Raw genomic sequence first — 19732 nt, 5'->3', positions numbered from 1 at the left:
CCCCTTTTCCCTGTACCCTTCTGCTAACAACTACACTCAGACCAGCTGGTTATCAGCAGAGCCCCCGCTGCTCCTCATGGGAACGCTGGTGGAAGACGAAGGTGATGGCAGTGGAGGCAGCATCCCAGGCAGCCTGGAGTACCTCATCCTGGAGCCCCCGCTTATCAGTGCTATGGTTCCACTGGGCCAGGTCTGAAGTGCAGTCAGAACCATCAGGGGGTGGCCAGACCTGGCGTCTGTTGACACAACGGCGGCAGTGCAGCCTAGGGTCAGAGGACAGAGCTGTGGTCACTACAGACCCCATTTCTATGCTGAGCAGGTAGCTGAGAGATAATAGTGAGGGCAGTCAACCCACCTGTCATGTGTATCACTGAGGCTAGCCTCATCCAGGGTAAAGAGCTCCTTCAACTCGCCCAGAGAGAAGTGCCGTTCTACATCCTGTTCTTCATCCACTACACAGCTGCTCAGTGCCTTCTTGTGGCTCTGCCGCTGGAATATCTTCTCCTCAATGGTTCCTGCCTGGGAGAATAGGGATATAGGGCTCAGTCATCCCCATACAGAGGGAGCAGGGAAACTCAAAAAGAGTTGAAATAAGGCCACTCAAGAGAAGGAGAGGGGAATGAAAAGTACAAATCCTGGAGTAGACTCTTTGCTTAGCTGGGTCCCACTTTCCCAGTCTTATGCTTTTTTTTTTTGGTGGTACTCGGAATTGAACCCAGGGGCGCTCTACCACTGAGCTACATCCCTAGCTCTATTACTTGTTATTTTAACAGAGGCTCTCACTAAGCAGCCCAAGCTTCCTGCCCCGAGACTCTCAGGTCACTGGGGTTATAGATGTGCACCATGCACACCCAGCTCTAGGCTATCTCCTAGAAACCTGACTTGTGTACATTTATTCACCCAGGTTACTTTCTCTACCAGTACAGGATCTCAGGGCCTGGCTAAATCCCTTTAGGTTGTCAGCAGCTTTATCTTTACACAGGCCAGACTCATTTATTCAATAATCATGGTTTGAGTATCTATTTCATGTCAGGCTTTGCATTAACAAGACACCAAGAATCAAATATGATCCCTATCCTTGAATTCAGACTAGTGGAAAAGAGAGACATATGAGCTAAATCTTGAAAATGAATAGACAGTTTGCAAGGGTAGAGAGAAGCAAACGCATTTATTTGTACCATAGGAACAAAGGCATAAACCAGGCCTAGTGGAAGATTATGAAGGGTTCAGTTACTTAAGAGACTGAGGTGGGAAGTTCATTTGGGCCAAGGAGTTTGAGAACAGCTTTGACAACATAGTGAGGTCCTGTCTCAAAACAAAAATTTAATTTGGGCTGACTAGAAGATTGTGAAGAGTAATAATAACTGGGGCTGGGAAATTCAGCAGAAGCCATATTAGAAAACCTTGGATACTAAAATGAAGGGATTGGCTTTTTTTTTTTTATTGAACCCAGAGGTGCTTTACCACTAAGCCACATCCCCAGTACTTTTTGAGACAGGGTCTTACTAAGTTGCTGGGGCTGGGCTCAAATTTGCAATCCTCTTGCCTTAGCTTCCCAAGTTGCTAGCATGCACCACCGCAACCACCTTGGCATTGTCTTAAATGAAAAACAAGTTTATAATTTAAAAAAAAAAATTTATTCTAGAAGCAGTATGTGAAGAATGGGTTAGGATGGGACAAAAGGTGACTATGACCTTAGCAGAAGACAGAGAGGAAAGTCAGTAAGGAAATTGAGAAGTCAATAACTGGTAGGAGCCCAGCTGTCTTTAGGACAGATAACAGTTCCATAAGATGATTTCCAGGCTTGAATATGAGAATATTAAATGATAAAATTCAGAAAAGTAGGACTGGGGTTGTGGAGCACTTGCCTTGCATGTGTGAGGCACTGGGTTCCATCCTCAGCACCAAATAAAAACAAAACAAAATAAAGGTATTATATCCATCTTCAACTAAAAAAATTTTTTTTTAAATTCAGAAGAGTAATGAGTTTAGTCATAAAGTACTCATAAGTGGACAGTTGTAGGGTGTAGCTCAATGGTACAGCACTTGCCTAGTATACAGAAGGCCTGGATTCAATTCCCAGCACTACCAAAAAAAAGGGGGGGGGGGATTCAAGTGGAAATGTAGATTTAATAATAAAAATATGGGTCTGAAGCTCAGGTAAGAGATCTGGGTTAAGGTTTACCAATCTAATGAGTGTATAATTGAAGAGGATAAGAGAATCAGAGTGGAGTTTCCAAGACAAGAAAAGAAAATGGGGTGAGGTAGAACCCAGGACATTCCATGTGCTAGGCAAGTGATCAACTGAGCTACTTCACGACTTAGTGACAAGAATCACAAGGAAAAAAAACTCAGAGTGCCCTATGTGGGGCTGGGGATGTGGCTTGGTGCTTACCTTGCATGTGCAATCTCTGGGTTCAATCCCTACCACCAGGGGAAAAAAATAAAGAGTCCCCTATTTTGGCAATTAGGAAGCTTGTAGTACATTTGAAGGCAGGTATAAGAAGTCTGATGACCAAGATGATGAGAGGTGAAGAAGTTCATTTAATGCTTTGAAAATGTTTGAAGTAAACAAATGGAAAGCACTCCAGAATTGTGGTTAAAATAAGACAGAGGGAGCCAGGCACGGTGACACATGCACACCTGTAATCCCAATGGTTTGGGAGGCTGAGTCAGGAGGATCACAAGTTTAAGGCCAGACTTAGCAACTTCGTGAGGCCGTAAGCAATGTAGCAAGATACTATCTCAAAATAAAAAGAGGCTGAGGATAGTAGGGATATGATTCAGTGGTTATGTGTCCAGGTATTCAATTCCCAGTATCAAAAAAAAAAAAAAAATTGAAAATTTGTTTTTAAAAAAGGTAGGAGCTGAGCTGGGGTTGTAGCTCAGCAGTAGAGGGCTTGCCTAGCATATATATTCGAGGCCCTGGGTTGGGTCCTCAGTACCACATAAAAATAAATAAATAAAAAGATATTGTGTCCAACTACAACTAAAAAAATATTAAAAAATAAACCATTAAAAAAAAAGTGGGAGCTTTCTGGAGAGAGCCTGCCTATAATCCTAGTGGTGGTGCTTGCCTATAATCCCAGTGGCTAGGGAGGCTGAGGCAGGAAGATAATAATGAGTTCGAAGCCAGCCTCAGCAATGGTGAGGTGCCAAGCAACTCAGTGAGACCTGTCTCTAAATAAAATACAAAATAGGGCTGGGGATGTGGCTCAGTGCCCCTGAGCTCAATCCCCAGTACCAAAAGGGGGAAAAAAAAAATGAGGGAGCTAGCTGGACTCAGTGGCACATACCTGTAAGAGGCAGGAGGTTCCAAGTTTGAGGTCAGCCCTAGCAACTTAACAAGGCCCAAAACAACTTAGTAAAACCCTGTGTCAAGGGGCTGAGGCTGTGGCTCAGTGGCAGAGCACTTGCCTAGCATGTGTAAGGCACTGGGTTCAATCCTTAGCACCACATACAAAAATAAATAAAGATATGCTGCCCATCTACAACTACAAAGAAATTTTTTAAAAATTTAAAAAAAAAAAAGAAACCCTGTGTCAAAATAAAAATTAAAAAGGATGGGGTGTAGCTCCATGGTAAAGCACCACTGGGTGCAATTCCCAAAATAGTGGCAACTATTTGAGCATGTTTATAGGCTTTGGGGGGAAAAAAATTGAACAACTAAGAACTAAGCATGATGGCACAGGCCTATAATCCCAGTGACTCAGGAGGATTCCAATTTAGAGGCCAGCCTGGATAACTTAGTAAGACCTTGTTTCAAAATAAAAAAATAATAATAATAAAAAGTACCCCTGGGTTCAATCCCCAACACCAACCAAAAAAAAAAAAAAAAAGAAGGAAGGAAGGAAAGGATGAGAAGAAGGGTTTAACACAGCAGAGCTAGAAGGGTGAATTCCAAAGAAGAAGGGAATTTTTCTCTGGCATAGGAAGGGAAATACCAGGTATAGAGATTTATAGAAAAGAGGAAAAGAGGTAAAAGAATTCATGCCTAGTAGTTTGCGTTCTCTCTGTAAAGATAGCCTCTCTACAGAAAGAGACAGGTAGGGAAGTGGTAAAGGCTTGAAATGGTCATTGAAAGAAATAAGATGGCTCAGCCAAAAAGAATAACATGAATTTATTTATTTTATTTTTAAAGAGAGAGAGAGAGAATTTTTTAATATTTATTTTTTAGTTTTCGGCGGACACAACATCTTTTTGTTTGTATATGGTGCTGAGGATCGAACCCAGGCCGCACGCATGCCAGGTGAGCGTGCTACCGCTTGAGCCACATCCTCAGCCCAAGATAACATGAATTTATGATAGTACCAACCTGTAAATGCAAAATATAGTTGAGGTGGAAGCTGAGAATAGCTAAAATGATCCAAGTGAAATGAATATTGGGAAGGGTAGCTGATAGGACACACAGGATTAGGCTGAATAAAAAAAAGGAAGCCAAGCCAAACTGACTGGGAGTGGACATGAGAGGTTCTCTTACTGTATTATAAGGAGGGAAAAGCTGGAAGGTCAGGAGGTGAAAGTAGGATGAGAGTAATTAAAGCCTTAGGAGAAATTAGATGAGGGGGTGTTGAGTCATTAGAGATAAAGTCAAAGAAACACGAATGACAGAATGCTGGAAAACTGTATAATCCTCAAAGTTGGACAGGATGATTGCTGGATTTGGGAAAGAAACAAAGACAACTAATATTCAAAATCATTGCTAAATTAGGAACATAGCAAAGGTTAGATGACTGTAGCAAGGGAGAAAAGACTACCCTTTGTCAAATCAGACAACATGACCTGCAAAAGAGGAACTATGGGGGCTGGGGATGTGGCTCAAGCGGTAGTGCGCTTGCCTGGCATGCGTGAGGCCCGGGTTCGATCCTCAGCACCACATACCAACAAAGATGTTGTGTCCGCCTAGAACTAAAAAATAAATAAATATTAAAAAATTCTCTCTCTCTCTCTCTCTCTCTCTCTCCTCTCTCACTCTCTCTTTAAAAAAAAAAAAAGAGGAACTATGGGACAGACTCAAGGTGGTAACTGAAAATGCCATAACAGCTTCTTAACCAAAGGGACATGAGGGAATGAGAAGACTTAGAAGGCAAACAACACAATAGAAATTGGCTATGAAAGAAAATAGATGCCCTGCACAAAGGATGTTTTGAACAAGCATCCAAAAAGCATAATAAGAACCACTTGGAAGCCAAGTATGGTGGCACACATCTGTAATCTTCATGACTAGGGAGGAAGGAAGATCACAAGTTTGAAGACACTCCGAGCAACTTAGCAAGACCCTAAGCAACTTAGATCCTGTCTCAAAAAAAGTTTAAAAAAGGGTTAGGGATGTGGCTCAGTAGTAAAGCACTCCTGGGTTCAATCCCCAACACCAAAAGAAAAAAAAAGGTGAGGGGGTGGGGGGGATTGGATAGAGAGAGGGTAAAGGAGAACAGGAATACAGGGCTCAAGGCTAGGCCTATAGAATAGCACTGATAGAAGTGTCTATTTCAAAGAATTTAAAATGGGTTTTGAAGATTTTGTTCCATGATCCACCCCCACAGTGACCACCATCACCATTCTTACAGACAGCAGGCGATAAATATAGCAGGTCTTCTTTTGACCATCACGCCAGACCCTGGCCATGGCTTGTTCATCGTTGGCTGGGTTCCAGTCAGGGTCAAACATGATCAGCCGGTTAGCCCCAATGAGATTGAGGCCACAGCCTCCAGCTTTGCTGCTCAGCATGAAGACAAAATCAGGGCTCTGGAAAAAAAGAAAGCAGGGGAGCAAGAATCTCTTGTAGCCTAAACTGGGAACCTCCTCATCCCAGCCACTTCTACTCGTACTCAGTTGTGATAACCCATACTTTGCCTGCCACCTAGCCAATTTCCCAGTCTACAAAATCAGTTTTCAGTCCAGAAATGACCAACAAGCCTAACCCTCACCCCCATATCCCGCCCCCAAACAAAACCCAAAACAAAAAAACTTGATGTAGCCAGGCATGGTGGCACACACCTGTAGTTCCAGCAACTCAGGAGTCTGAGGCAGGAGGATCACAAATCCAAAGACAGCCTCAGCAATTTAGAGACACTCTGTTGCAAAATTTTTAAAAAAGGCTGGAGATATGGCTTGGCGATTTAGCAATCCTGGGTTCAATACCCAGTACCAAAAAATAAAAAAGAAAAGAAAAACTCTGACTGTAGAACCCATTTACATCTTCTCTATCAAGTGTTAATTCTGATGTTACTGCACTGGTGGTGTGGGGGCAGGGGCTATGCATTTACCGATGGACAGTTGAAGCGCTCCACAACCTTGGCTCGCTTCTTAATGGACATTGTACCATCCAGGCGGACATACAAGTACCTGAAGAGAGATCCAAAGATCAAAACCAAGAGGAAAGGAGGGCCCCCCTTGGAGCCATGGCCCCTGAAGGGTCCACCAAACCATGTGTGAGGCTGCTCATGTCATAGCTTTTTGGTATTCCCAAAGAGAAGGGCAGGGAGCTAAGGGTCAGGACTCTGACCTGTGGGAATACCTGAAGGACCAGTGGGGGGATTCTGCTTAGACATGGAGCTAGAGCCATCACAACAATAAGAAAAGAGACATATTCATGGAAATCCTTCATGTACCAACATCTTGAACCATACCCACCAATCAGAATACCTAATCTTTCTAGAAGGTGGTGAGGAAGCACATCCCTTGCCAGCCTATTTAGGATCCTCCTTACCTTCGAACCCGACAGAGCTTCTCAAAGAGATCCAATGTCTGGGTATAATTGGATACCAGCACTACTTTGTCACTGCTGCGGCTTCGTGTCACTGCCAGAATATAATCGAGGACCAGCATCTTACCTGGAATAAACAGCAACCATCAGTCCCTCCACTGGCCATCCCAATGGACCAATTCTTGCTTTTTTTCTTTTTTTTTTTTTATTTTTTATGGTGCTAGGGATCAAACCCAGGGACTTGTGCATGCTAGGCAAGCACTCTACCACTGAGCTACATTCCCAGCCCATATTCTTTATCCTGCCTTGAGACAGGATGGCTCCAGCAAAAATAATTTCCCACTGTCCTTCCACTGCTCTTCCTGGAAAGGTCCATATACTGGCAGAAAAGCTTACCTGACAGCTGTGGCTCTAGAGCCTTGGAGCTATAACCAGGGGGGAAGATGTCCAAGGCACCCTCAAAACCATCCTCCTCTTCCACACACTTATCATATATGAGAGCTGGATCTGAAAAACCAACAAAACAAAAACTCCACACCACAATACAGCTACTTTGCTTTCTGAAGTTTCTACTTAAGAGCTCACTAGAATGCCCCTTAAATGCCCAATCTAGGAGGCCTTTTTCAGCAGCACTCACTCAGTCTCCACCTCCCAGTTCCAACAGGGTGCAGCCAGTAAAATCTGGGACCATGGATGAATAATTTCACTCCCTAGTGTGTTCTCCCAACAAGAAGGGAGCTATACCAGAGCTCTCTAAGACATGGAGCTTTATCATTTTTCCTAATGCCTAACATTTTATATGAACATGTGTGTGCAAATGCTCACAGTCTTGTACAACAAGAATCAAGCATTAGCTGGGCACAGAATAAGCTATATTTTCCAAAGCAATGGGTCTAGCTTATTAGAGTCCACAATGAGGGTTCATGCCTTGGGGAGGTTTGGAATCACAAGTGCTATAGGCTGCTATGGGGTCTCTAGACAATTTTACAGAAAAGTTACTGGACTATCTATGGGAGCCTGCTCTCCATTGCTCACTATACAGAAGATCAGGGCAAGGGCTCAACTCACGATTACAAAGCTTCTTCAGAGTGGTGATAGAAGAAAGGGAAGACACACTCATCTTGCCCTCACGCAACTCTTCTGCTGGCTTGGCCTGTCTCAGAAACCTCTTGTATAACTCAGTCTGAAGGGGTGTCAGCCTAAATAAAAAGGCAACTGGGTCAGTAGCAAAAAAGTGGACCAGCCAGGAGCATTGATACACTCCTATAATCACAGAGGCTTGGGAGGCTGAGACAGGAGGATCTCAAGTTCAAGGCCAGTCTCAGCAACTTAGCAAGGCACTAAGCAACAATCTGTCTTAAAATAAAACATAAAAAGGGCTGAGAATGTAGCTCAGTGGTGAAGTGCCTCAGGGTTTGATCCTACATTTCTGTCCTCTAAGGATATCTTCAGACCCAGCCCTGCTTCAGAAGCTAAACTTTCATTTTCACTCACACTATACCCTTCAGTTGATTTCAGTACCTGCAACAAACCACTTGCTCAATCTTTACAGGCAGATATTTAGAAAGGATATCAGAGGTCCTCCGTATCAGGCACCTAGTAAAAACAGAATAAAAAGACAAAAGGCTTGTAAAAACAACCATGCTGGAATAAAAGCTACCATCCAGAGGACCAAGACTGACTCTTTTGTAGTATAAAATGCCAAGGACCCATCGGCCCTTTGGTAAAGATATCTCTATCAGGGTCTCAGTCATGGGAACAGAGACCTTCCAAATAGCCAACCTTACAGTAACAACTCTGTCTTCCCATTAACAGGTTGGCTTCTCTCAAGAAAAGGCTGAGGTCTTCCATTGAGCCTAGGGCTCTCTCAGGGGAAGCAAACTTCAAACCAAGTCTTCAGGGGGGTTTCTGTCCGAATTTGCCTACATGTCTGCCAAGCTTATGATAGCTCAGGGTAGACCAAGGAGGATAGGGAGGCACCTAAGAAGCAGCTCCTAAGATCACTCTGATTCTCCTCCCTACTATCTAAAATTAGTATGCAGATGTAACCAGGGCATTAGGAAAAGCAGAAAGACTATTTACAACATAACCCCATCAATTGTGCATACCTACAACAGAGGAGCCAGAATGCACCTGCCTGCATAGGATGTGGACACATGGAATAAGACGACCTCTTAGCTTGGGAGCTGCCTTTGAAGAATAGGTATCCTTCAGATCTACTCCTAAATATCAAAGAACAACTATGGAGCCTGGGAAGAGAAAGCTTCTGATATACTAATAATATACCAGGGGATATTTCGTTCAGGAAGTCCAGCTACATCAGAGAAGATTTTCATCAGTGGATTAGTAAACAGACTAAAACCAGACTATAGATACTATAGATTCTGGGCTAAAGAGAAAATAGAAACTTGAACTGCAAAACTCCATCATTTATTCAGTAGTCATAGTCATGGCACAGATCCAACCCCTTCCCTAGAATCACAGCCTTTGAGGGCTCTAATCAGACCAGGTCCCCAAAGGGTTGGCCTCAGATGGCATGAGAAGCAATTCGGATGACCTCGCTTGGGGTTGTTACCTATTCACAATGCTGATAAGCTCTCTCAGTCGCTCCTCCCCTAGCTGCTTATCTGCTTCACTCGCAGCTGCATCTCGACTCTTCAAAATTGGCATCTCAAAATGTTTCTTGAATTCATGGGCAGTCCCTAACACATGAGAAAAGAGAAAATTAAAGTACATGTGAAGGGCTGGGGTTGTGGCTCAGTGGTAAAGCGCTTGCCGAATATGTGTGGGGTACTAGGTTTGATTCTTAGCACCACATATAAATAAATAAATAAATAAAGATCTATTGACAACTAAAAAATATTTTTTAAAAAGTACATGTGAGGGGCTAGGGATGTGGCTCAAGTGGTAGTGTGCTCGCCTGGCATGTGTGTGGCCCAGGTTCGATCCTCAGCACCACATACAAACAAAGATGTTGTGTCCGCCAATAACTAAAAAAAATATATATATATTAAAATTCTCTCTCTCTCTCTCTCTCCCTCCCTCCCTCCCTCCCTCCCTCTCTAAAAAAAAAGTACATGTGATAAAATGATTTTCCCACTGCCAGCAGCAACAAACCACATTATCACAGACCAGCCAAAGCTGAACAAAATATAGGCAATTTCTGTTTAATGAATAAGAGATCCCAAAGCAGTAAAGACTTGAAAGGCCAAACAGTGAAACAGTAAAGCCTAAAAATATAATTAATTAAAGTAAGTATAAATAGACTAAGCTTTGTCCAATTAAAAGATTGGGCCCAACTCTCTTTAAAAGCATAACTAAATGTTGTTTTTAATAGATGAAGTAGCGTATAGACTTAATGAAGTACTGATATATGCTACGAAATGGAGGAAACTTGAAAACATTATGCTAATAGAAATAAGCCAAACACAAGGCTGGGGCTGTAGCTCAGTGATAGAGCATTTGCCTAGCACAAGTGATGCACTGGGTTTGATCTTTAGCACCACAAATAGATAGATAGATAGATAGATAGATAGATAGATAGATAGATAGAATAAAGGTATTGTGTCCATCTACACCTAAAAATATTTAATAAAAAAGAAGCCAAACACAAAAGGTCACATATGAATACATTTATATGAAATACACAGAAAGGCAAATTCAGAGACAGAAAGCAGATTGGTGGTTGCCAAGATTTGGAGGAGGGCGAATAGGAACTGTTTAATGAGTTTAAAATTTCCCTTTTGGTGATGAAAATTTATGGAACTAGATAAGGGTGGTGGTGGCACAACGATGTGAATGTAATAAATGCCACTGAACTATACAATTCAACATGGCTGATTTTTTATTATTTGAATTTCACCTCAAAAAATTTATAGAATTCAACACTCATTTGTGATTAAAAAAACAAAACAAAACAAAAAACTCCTAGGAAATTAATAATAGGGAAAAAAAGTCCTTAATCAGAAGGCAGCAAGGAAGGGAGGGAGAGGACGGAGGGAGCAGGGAAGAGAAAGAGGAAGGACACAGGCTAGCAGACAGGCTTTCTTTTCCTCCCTAGATCAGGAATGAGATCTTCTAACAGTACTTCTATCCAGCATTGTACATGTGAAGGGCTGGGGTTGTGGCTCAGTGGTAAAGTGCTTGCCAAATATGTGTTGGGTACTGGGTTTAATTCTTAGCACCGCATTAAAAAAAAAAAAAAAAAAAGCTGTAATTAATGCATAAAACGGAAATGAAAAGCCAAAGAATTAGGATAAAAGACATAAATTATTATTTGCAGATGACATGATTTTGTATGTAGAGAAATCCAAAAAAAACTATGCTGGGCCAGCTGTGGGAGCACACCTATAATCCCAACTTCTTGGGAGGATGAGGCTAGAAGATTACAAGTTTAAGGCTAGCCTGCACAACTTAGTGAGATTCTTTCTCAAAATTGAACACAAAAAGGTCTGGGGATATAATTAGAAGTAAAAGTAGCCCTAGGTTCAGTCCCCAGTATAGCTGGAAAACATACATTAAAACTCACATTAATCCAGACATATTAAGCAATAGTAATTAAAGCAGAAAAATACTAACAGAAGTTCACAAATAGATTAACATAGATGGACATCTGATTTATGAAGAAGATAGTACTGTAATGCAATGCATAAAGAACAGTCTTTTCAATGGTGCTGGGCTAACTAAATATCCTTATGGAAAAAGATTAATCTTAATTCTCACATTATATTACATATAAAAACTAATTTAAGGGGCTGGGTTGTTACTCAGTGGTAGAGCACTTGCCTAGCATATGTGAGGCACTGGGTTCAATTCTCAGCATCACATATAAATCAATAAAGTCTATTGATGACTAAAAAAATAAAAAATAAATAAACTAATTTAAGATAAATTATAGACTTTAATGTAAGGTAAAATAATAAAACATCTTCCAACACCTTTTCATAAAAAATATTCAACAAACTAGGAATAGAAGCTAATTTCCTCAATCTAATAATAGACATCTTCATTAAAACAGAGTAAATCTTGTGATATAGCAATTTCACTCCTAAGTAAACACTTAAAGAAGTGAAAATATATCCAAGTAGAAATTTGTAAATGAATGTCTATAGTAGCATTGTTTACAACAGCCAAAAGGTGGAAAGGTAGAAACAACACAAATGTCTATCAACTGATGATCAAATAAACAAAATGTTTAAAAATAGGGGGGAAAAAAAAATCAGCCATGGACTAGGGTTGTAGCTCAGTAGTAGAGCATTTGCCTAGCATGTGTGAGGCATTGGGTTCAATTATCAGCACACCACATATAAACAAATAAAATAGAGGTCCATCAACAACTAAAAAAAAAATACATATTAAAAAAAAAAAGTCACAAAACTTTTTTTATGAAAAGTATTTACTTCACAAAACAGGATGATCTCAGGGGCAATGATGCAGGCCTATAATCCCAGTGACTAAGGAGGCTAAGGCAGGAGGATCCTAAATTCAAGGCCAACCTTGCCAACTTAATGAGATACTGCCTCAAAATACTAAATATTTAAAAGAGGCAGAGTTGTAGCTCATTGGTAGAGTACGTCTGAGGTTCAAGGCTCAGTAATGTTTAAAAAAAAAAAAAAAAAGAGAATGGTCTCTAAATGGTCAATGAACATATTGAAAGAAGTGACTTTCTTGATTAGACAAATGCAATGAGCTAGGACCCATCAGAGTAACTAAAATTTTAAAGTAATAAATATTGGTAATATTGGTGATATAAGATTGGCAAACTGGTGGGCTGGGGTTGTGGCACAGTGGTAGAGCACTTGCCTAGTATGTGTGAGGCACTGGGTTTGATTCTCAGCACCACATATAAATAAATAAAGATCCATTGACAACTAAACAATATTAAAAAAAAATTAGCAAACTATAACCACAGCTAGCCATCGACCATCTATTTCTATAAAATTTCATTAAACATAGTCATGACCATTCATTTACATATTATTTATAGATGCTTCTATACTACAACAAAAGAGTTAAGTACCTATGACAGAGAAAGATGACTTATGAATCTAAAATACTATCCAGTCAATGAAGACAAAGTTTATTGACCCCTGATGTAGACACAATGGAATTTTCATATACAACTGTTACAATCAGGAAAACTGGAGTAGATAGATGAGCAGAATATACAACCTAGTGATTCCACTCTTAGGACAAAGAAATACATACTTGCCCAACAGAAATAAATACCAGGCTGAAGTACAGACATGTACAAGAATGTCCACAGCATCACTATTTAAAATAATAAAAACCTAGAAACCACTGGGCACCATGGCGCACACCTAAAATCCCAGTGGCTCAGAGACTGAGGCAGGAGGATTGTGAGTTCAAAGCCAGCCTCAGCAAAAATGAGGCACTAAGCAATTCAGTGAGATCCTGTATCTAAAAAAAAGAAAATAGGGCTGGGGATGTGGCTCAGTGGCCCTTAGTTTAATCCCCAGTACATCTCCCCACCCCCACAAAAAATGGGGCAGGGGGCTGGGGATTTAGCTCACTGGTAAAATGCCCTGGATTCAATCCCCAGTATGGGGGCGGGGGAGGGGGGCAAATCTAATCCATAGTGTCAGAAAGTATTTACTTCTAGGTGAAAGAAGATAATGACTAGAACAAGGAGGCTGGTATGGTAGTAACTGATCAGGTAATGGTTACATAAATATGTTCACATTATGGCAATCTTGCTACTCAGCAATTCTCCACATAAAGGGCCTCTCCAGAGGACTGGCAAGATGGAGACGCACTAACCTTTCCACAAATATCTATATGCAAGAATTGCCCAAATAATATTGGCCAGGGACTGGGGGGAAGGAATGATTGAAGAGTTATTATTTAAAGGCTAGAATGTCAGTTTTGTAAAATGAACAAATTCTAAAGAAGAACAGTGATGATGGTTATAAAACAATGCAAATTTACTTAATAACACTGAACTATACATTTAAAAATGATTTTTCAAAAAAGAAGAAACTATTCAAGACAGAGTAGTTTGCTGAGGTCAAAGGTCTAATTATAAGGAAGGTAGGGTGTGAGGAGCAAAAATGCCCTATATATCATCCCTGCTGCTTCTACAGAGAAAGAAATGGCCAAAGTAGGTCTTGCTGGGTTGTCTAGCAGAGCCAAGACCTCCCAGTGGCTTTGCTGCTTCCTGACTTCCTCTAAGATTCCCTAGTCTAACTAACTAGCATTCTCTCCTTAATTTGAGTTACACTCCCAGGACGAGAAAAAGCTCCTCTCCATTATGACACAAGGCTGGATTCTTACCCAGGATGCCCGAATTAACAAAATGTACCAAGCTGAAATATTCAAGCAGATCATTCTGGATGGGGGTCCCAGAGATGAGCACTCGTCGACTGGTGTTCAAGCTATTCAGAGCCTGGTAAGTCTGATTTTCAGAGTTCTTGAGTCTGTGTCCCTGAAAGAGAATTTTCACTCAGGGTATATAATGTTGCATCCCTAAATGGTACAAAAGTCTTATGTAAACAGGAAAATAGGAGTCACAAACATGACAGGTCCTGAGACCTTGGGAACTAGGCAGAGAATAGCTCAAGAGTTGGTTCAACCACTTGCTTGGGGAAAAATATCAAACTCAAGAGATAGACCTTCAGTTTCCAGACCAGTGCTACACCCATTAAACAAGGATTCCCTCTGTTCCCTCCCAACCCTTTCTCTACCCAATCTCCAGTCTTGGCAGCTCACCTACCCACTTTAGAGATCATGTGGCCACATTATAGATCTTTGCTTTCTGGAATTCCTCATCCCGTAACAGTCCAACAAACTCAGAATCTTCTGAGCCAAATATCTTTTGTATTAGTCTCCTGGCCTTGACTGGGCCATCAGTGCTAAAGGAACTTGACTAGACTCCTTCTACCAGAATCTACACAGCTAGTATATCTAAAGAGCCTCCCTTCACATCTCTTCCCTAGCTCTCATTCTCCCTGTACCCTAGCCACACACACACTTAACTTCTATTTTAGGCCTTTTTTTTTTTTTAGTTGTCAATGGATCTTTTATTTTATTTTATTTATTTATTTAAATATTTATTTTTTAGTTGTAGTTGGACAATACCTTTATTTATTTTTAATTTTTTTGGGGGGGTAGCTGTAGATGAATAGAATGCCTTTATTTTATTTGTTTATTTTTACGTGGTGCTGAGGATGGAACCCAGTGCCTCACACATGCTAGGCAAGCGCTCTGCCACCGAGCTATATTCCCAGTCCACAATACCTTTATTTTATTTGTTTATTTTTATGTGATGCTGAGGATCGAACCCAGGGCCTCACATGCGCTAGGCAAGCGCTGTACTGCTGAACCACAACCCCAGCCCCTATTTATTTATTTATGTGTAGCACTGAGGATTTATTCACTCATTCATTCATTCATTCATTCATTCCTTTATGTGCAGCACTGAGCATCAGATGCAGGGTCTCACACATGCTAGGCAAGTGCTCTATCACTAAGCCACAACTCCAAAGAAATGCATACTTGCCCAACAGAAATAAATACCAGGCTCAAGTATGGATGGGCTGTCCCTTTGTGCCTCATTGACTTCTACCAGAATTTACATAGCTAGTATATCTAAAGAGCCACTTCTAGAAAATGATAAAGAAACCTACTACCTTCCCTTCTTCTCCAAGAAACATATGGGCAAGATCAGGTCTGTGCCTTTTCTATGTTCTGCTCCCACTCCATGCTAAGCAAATCACACATAACTCAATGACTAGTGAAAAAATGCACAAACATGTCAGCCTTGCTCCCTCTGGTCATCCTTTGACAATGCAATTGAATGTACATCCTCCACTGATTCCTAATTATAGGGTCAAGTCCAAGATCTTTAGGCTCATTAGTTCAACATTCAAAGCTCTAATTATTCATTAGGCTCCAGCTAAATTCTCTGACAATCTCCACAACTTGTCATAGTCCAGGAAGGTTTGCCTCCTTGGCACACCCTTGCTGGATTTCCCTAGATCTTTGCCAATGCCACTTCTCTGCCTAGAGCTATCCCCAAAAGACATATTCCTCAAATGTCAACTCCTATGCAAAGCCTTCTTCAATGACTCAATACTACTGGTTTCTCCTACCTTTGTGCTCCTATGGAACTATATACACATTGACGCTATTTATTTATTTATTTATTTATTTTTTAAAGAGAGAGAAAGAGAATTTTTTTAATATTTATTTTTTAGTTTTCGGCGGACACAACATCTTTGTTTGTATGTGGTGCTGAGGATCCAACCCAGGCCGCACACATGCCAGGCGAGTGTGCTACCGTTTGAGCCACGTCCCCAGCCCGACGCTACTATTTAGTGAAACTTTTAATGTGCCAGGCACTGTCTTTAAGAACTTTACTTATATTCTCTCTTTTGGAGGCACTGGGAATTTATCCTAAGGGCACTTTACCACTGAGCTATATTCCCAGTCCTTTTTAATTTTTATTTTGAGACAGGGTCTTTTTTTTTAATATTTTAAGTTGTAGATGAGCATACAATCTTTGTTTATTAATTTATTTTTTATATGGTGCTGAGGATCAAACCAGTGCCTCACACATGCTAGGCAAGCACTCTGCCACTCAGCTATAGCCCTAGCCCCTTGAGACAGAACCTTGCTAAGTTGCTTAGAGCCTTGCTAGATTGCAGTTCCTCCTGCTTCAGCCTCCCAAATTGCTGGGGTTATAGGCAGGCACTACAATGCCCAGTTTGATTCTTCTTTTCTAAAAACAAAAAATTTACCTAGATTAAATATTACCACTTCTATCTCTTTGAAATATGACTCCTATTAAGTATCATCCACGTATTTTATGTGTTTCCCCAGCATCTTTAACCTGGCTGGCTCTGTGTGAGTAAAGTAAATGGATCTGAATGAGGCACAAAGGGACTTGAACTTGCAATACTCCTGCCTCAACTTCCTAAGTTGCTGGGGTTACAGGCATGTGTCACAGCATCTGGCAACCCCCCTCCATTATCATGAAACAGATGCCACGACCCAAGCAGAGGGCAGTCACATGCATACCCCCAAGCTCCTAAATCCTTTACCACTACCTAGAGAACAGTCCATTAGGGTATCAGCAATTTACAGACAATGACTGACTTTTCCTAAATTCAAAGGCCCAGGTAGGAAGTAGTTCACAATTTGCAAGCACAATATCCAAAAGTAAGTTTTTGTATTCTGTCCCATCCCTACACTCCTCAGATACTAGGCTGTTCTAGAAGCCCCAGAGCCCAGCCAAGCATGCCAATCGGATAGCAGGTGGGGCCAAGTCTTTCAACCAAATCTCTACTAGTGTCCCAGAAATATGAAAAAAACTCTAGTGCTCCCCATAAGGTACAAACAGAGCAGCAGCCTCAGGGTAGCCAAGTTCACTAGAGTCCAGGAAGGCTCTCTAAAGTAAAAGTACCTGGCTGGAGATGTGGCTCAAGAGGTATCGCGCTCGCCTAGCATGCGTGCAGCCCGGGTTCGATCCTCAGCACCACATACAAACAAAGATGTTGTGTCCATCAAAAAACTAAAAAATAAATATTAAAATTCTCTCTCTCTCTTTAAAAAAAATAAATAAATAAAGTAAAAGTACCCAGCCACCCTCACTATTTTCTGAATACTAGCTTCTTTACCACAATTCCTGCATACTATAATAATCCTATGAGGCCAGGTGCAGTGGCGCACACCTATGATCCCAGCTAAAGCCTTAAGCAACCTGTCTCAAAAAAAAAAAAAAAAAAGTAAAAGGCCTGGGGATATGGATCAGTGGTTAAGCATCCCTGGGTTCAATCCCCAATACCAATAATAATAATAATTCTATGAGACAGGTACTATCACCCCATTTTCTTGATGCAGAAACAAAGGCTCAGGTAGTTAAGTAAAAACTCCATAGTCACACTACTGAGAAGTGGCAAAGCAAGGATATAAATAAATATCTCTGACTCTAGATCCTATTATCCGAAACACATTGTGCCATGTCTCTCTACCAATCCAAACCCCTCCCCTACCCCCCATCATTCAAGGTTCTTCTTTGGTCTAGGAATACTGTCTAGAAACAACAAAACCAATTGGCCCATAGCAACTCACTCCCCTTAGAGTTGTGAGCACTGTTTAATCTCTTTAGCAGATTGGTGTTACAAGCTCTACTTCTCCCTTATCTTCTCCAAGACAGCTTCATCTGTCCTCAGCACTCTAAGTGACTAGTGAAGCTCTGAGATGGTGGCAGTACTCAGGTTAGGAGACTTTCGTGGATCTTGTATACCCAGACAGTTGAGCATCAAGTACCTCATCACATATGACCAGTCCAACACTTCCTTTCTGAAGAACTCCAACATGAAGGCGGAAAGTCTCATAGGAAATGATGAGGATAGGAGAAGGCACTCTGGCTCCACGCTGGTTCATGAATCCTTCTACAACAGAAAAGTTTCAAAGAACCAAATCAGAACATATTAAAGAAAAAAATTATTCTTTCTTACTTTCGTTCTTTCTTTTTTTTTTTTTTAAAGAGAGAGAATTTTTTAATATTTATTTATTTTTTTAGTTTTCGGCAGACAACATCTTTGTATGTGGTGCTGAGGATCGAACCCGGGCGGCACGCATGCCAGGCGAGCGCGCTACCGCTTGAGCCACATCCCCAGCCCTGTTCTTTCTTTCTGTGTATGTATGCATGTTATTGGGGATTGAATCCAGGGCCTCAGGCAAGCTAGGCAAGCACTTTACCACTGAGCTATATCCCCAACCCCTTTTTGTTCTTTATTTTAAGACAGGGTCTCACTAAATAACACAGGCTGACCTTGAACCGGTGATCCTCCTCCCTTGGCCTCTTGAGTAGCTAGGATTACAGGTGCACACTACCACACCAAGCAATGGCTGTTAATGTAGCTTAGAAATGATTATTTCAGCTATTTTCAATGAAAATTCTATTCCTGCATTGCCCTCAACTCTGGCCACAAGTAAGCATACACGTAAGAAAGCAAGAAGCAGAGCAGGGAATGGTGGCACACACCTATAATCCCAACACTTTGGGAGGGTGAGGCAGGAGGATCACAACTTTGAGGTCAGACTATTAGCAAGACCCTACCTCAAAATAAGAAATAAAAAGGACTGGGGATGTAGTTCAGTCACAGAGCACCCATGGGTTCAATCCCCAGTACCACAAAATAGATAAATAAATAGAAGATAGGTAGATTAAATCATACCCAGCTTTTGATCTATCTCATTTTTAGATCCTCCGTCGATGGCCAGAGGTTGGATCCTTCCTCCAAGCCATTTCCCAACCTCATTATACCAGTTCTTCACCAGACTGGAGGGCGACACCACCACTGCTTTATCAATTTCTGGCTTGCACTCTGGACTTTGGCGCAAAAGTGTCCACATCAACGTGATGCACTGCAGTGTCTTTCCCAGGCCCATTTCATCAGCCATGATGCAGCCATGGCTGCCAGGTATGCGCCTACTGGTGACACATTCCCACAGGAACTTCACTCCCTGGGGAATAACGGCATTCAGTCCATTTTGGCATCTATAAAACCAATGCCCCAGAGAAAGTAGTCTCCCAGGCTCAATTCCCCACCCATACCTCATTCTTCTCACCCTCATTTACCTCTCTCTGATGAGGCCGCAAAACCTTACTAAGAATAGGATCAACAACCACATGGACAGGAAGTTTTTCCCTGAGAGAAAACAGAAAAAAAAAAACATGGTGCTCAGACAGGGGCAGGGGCACACCCTCAGAAGTTGTGTTCTGCCCTCAGGAAGTTGTGTTCTGCCAATCCAGAACCACAGACACAGCTAAGAAAGTACCTTTCTGGCCTAGTCCAAGTTCCTGCTCTAAAAGTTAGGAAGTTAGGAAAGAAAGATGGATTTCCCATGTCTTCACTTTAATTACTCCTCTCATGATTGAACATGGTAGGAGGAGTGAGGAACCCTACTAACTGGACATGACCACAAGCTCTTCCTCAGGGTCTCCCCTCCCCGACTACCAGTTTCTGGATGATTAAATAACTAAAACAGCTCCATGAT

The 19732-nt window shown here is 41.5% G+C and overlaps 1 protein-coding gene across 1 annotated transcript; it reads right to left on the bottom strand.

Annotated features, from left to right (window-relative positions):
• Positions 1-52: 52 nt before the first annotated feature.
• On the bottom strand, positions 53-19135 carry Rad54l (RAD54 like). Its single transcript, XM_026397724.2, has 12 exons — positions 18910-19135; positions 17996-18120; positions 14000-14150; positions 9282-9408; positions 8228-8302; positions 7775-7905; positions 7103-7213; positions 6710-6833; positions 6267-6345; positions 5566-5745; positions 356-519; positions 53-263 (listed from the first exon to the last, which is right to left on the bottom strand). The coding sequence occupies exons 1-12, from the start codon at positions 19133-19135 to the stop codon at positions 53-55; spliced, it is 1704 nt and encodes a 567-aa protein (XP_026253509.2).
• Positions 19136-19732: the final 597 nt, after the last annotated feature.

The sequence above is a fragment of the Urocitellus parryii genome, chromosome 11, assembly GCF_045843805.1.
Source record: "Urocitellus parryii isolate mUroPar1 chromosome 11, mUroPar1.hap1, whole genome shotgun sequence".
NCBI lineage: Eukaryota > Metazoa > Chordata > Mammalia > Rodentia > Sciuridae > Urocitellus > Urocitellus parryii.
Note: the sequence above shows the minus strand (reverse complement) of the source record. Positions and strands in the feature narration are given on the sequence as shown.

Excerpts from the sequence above, each read along its gene's own strand:
- Rad54l (XM_026397724.2), bottom strand. The coding sequence starts at position 19,135 with ATGGCTGATGAAATGGGCCTGGGAAAGACACTGCAGTGCATCACGTTG. Across the intron at positions 5,746-6,266 it reads AGCGCTTCAACTGTCCATCG|AGCCCTGATTTTGTCTTCAT; the intron begins GTAAATGCATAG and ends CTTTTTTTCCAG. Across the intron at positions 520-5,565 it reads ATATTTATCGCCTGCTGTCT|GCAGGAACCATTGAGGAGAA; the intron begins GTAAGAATGGTG and ends CTATTCTCCCAG.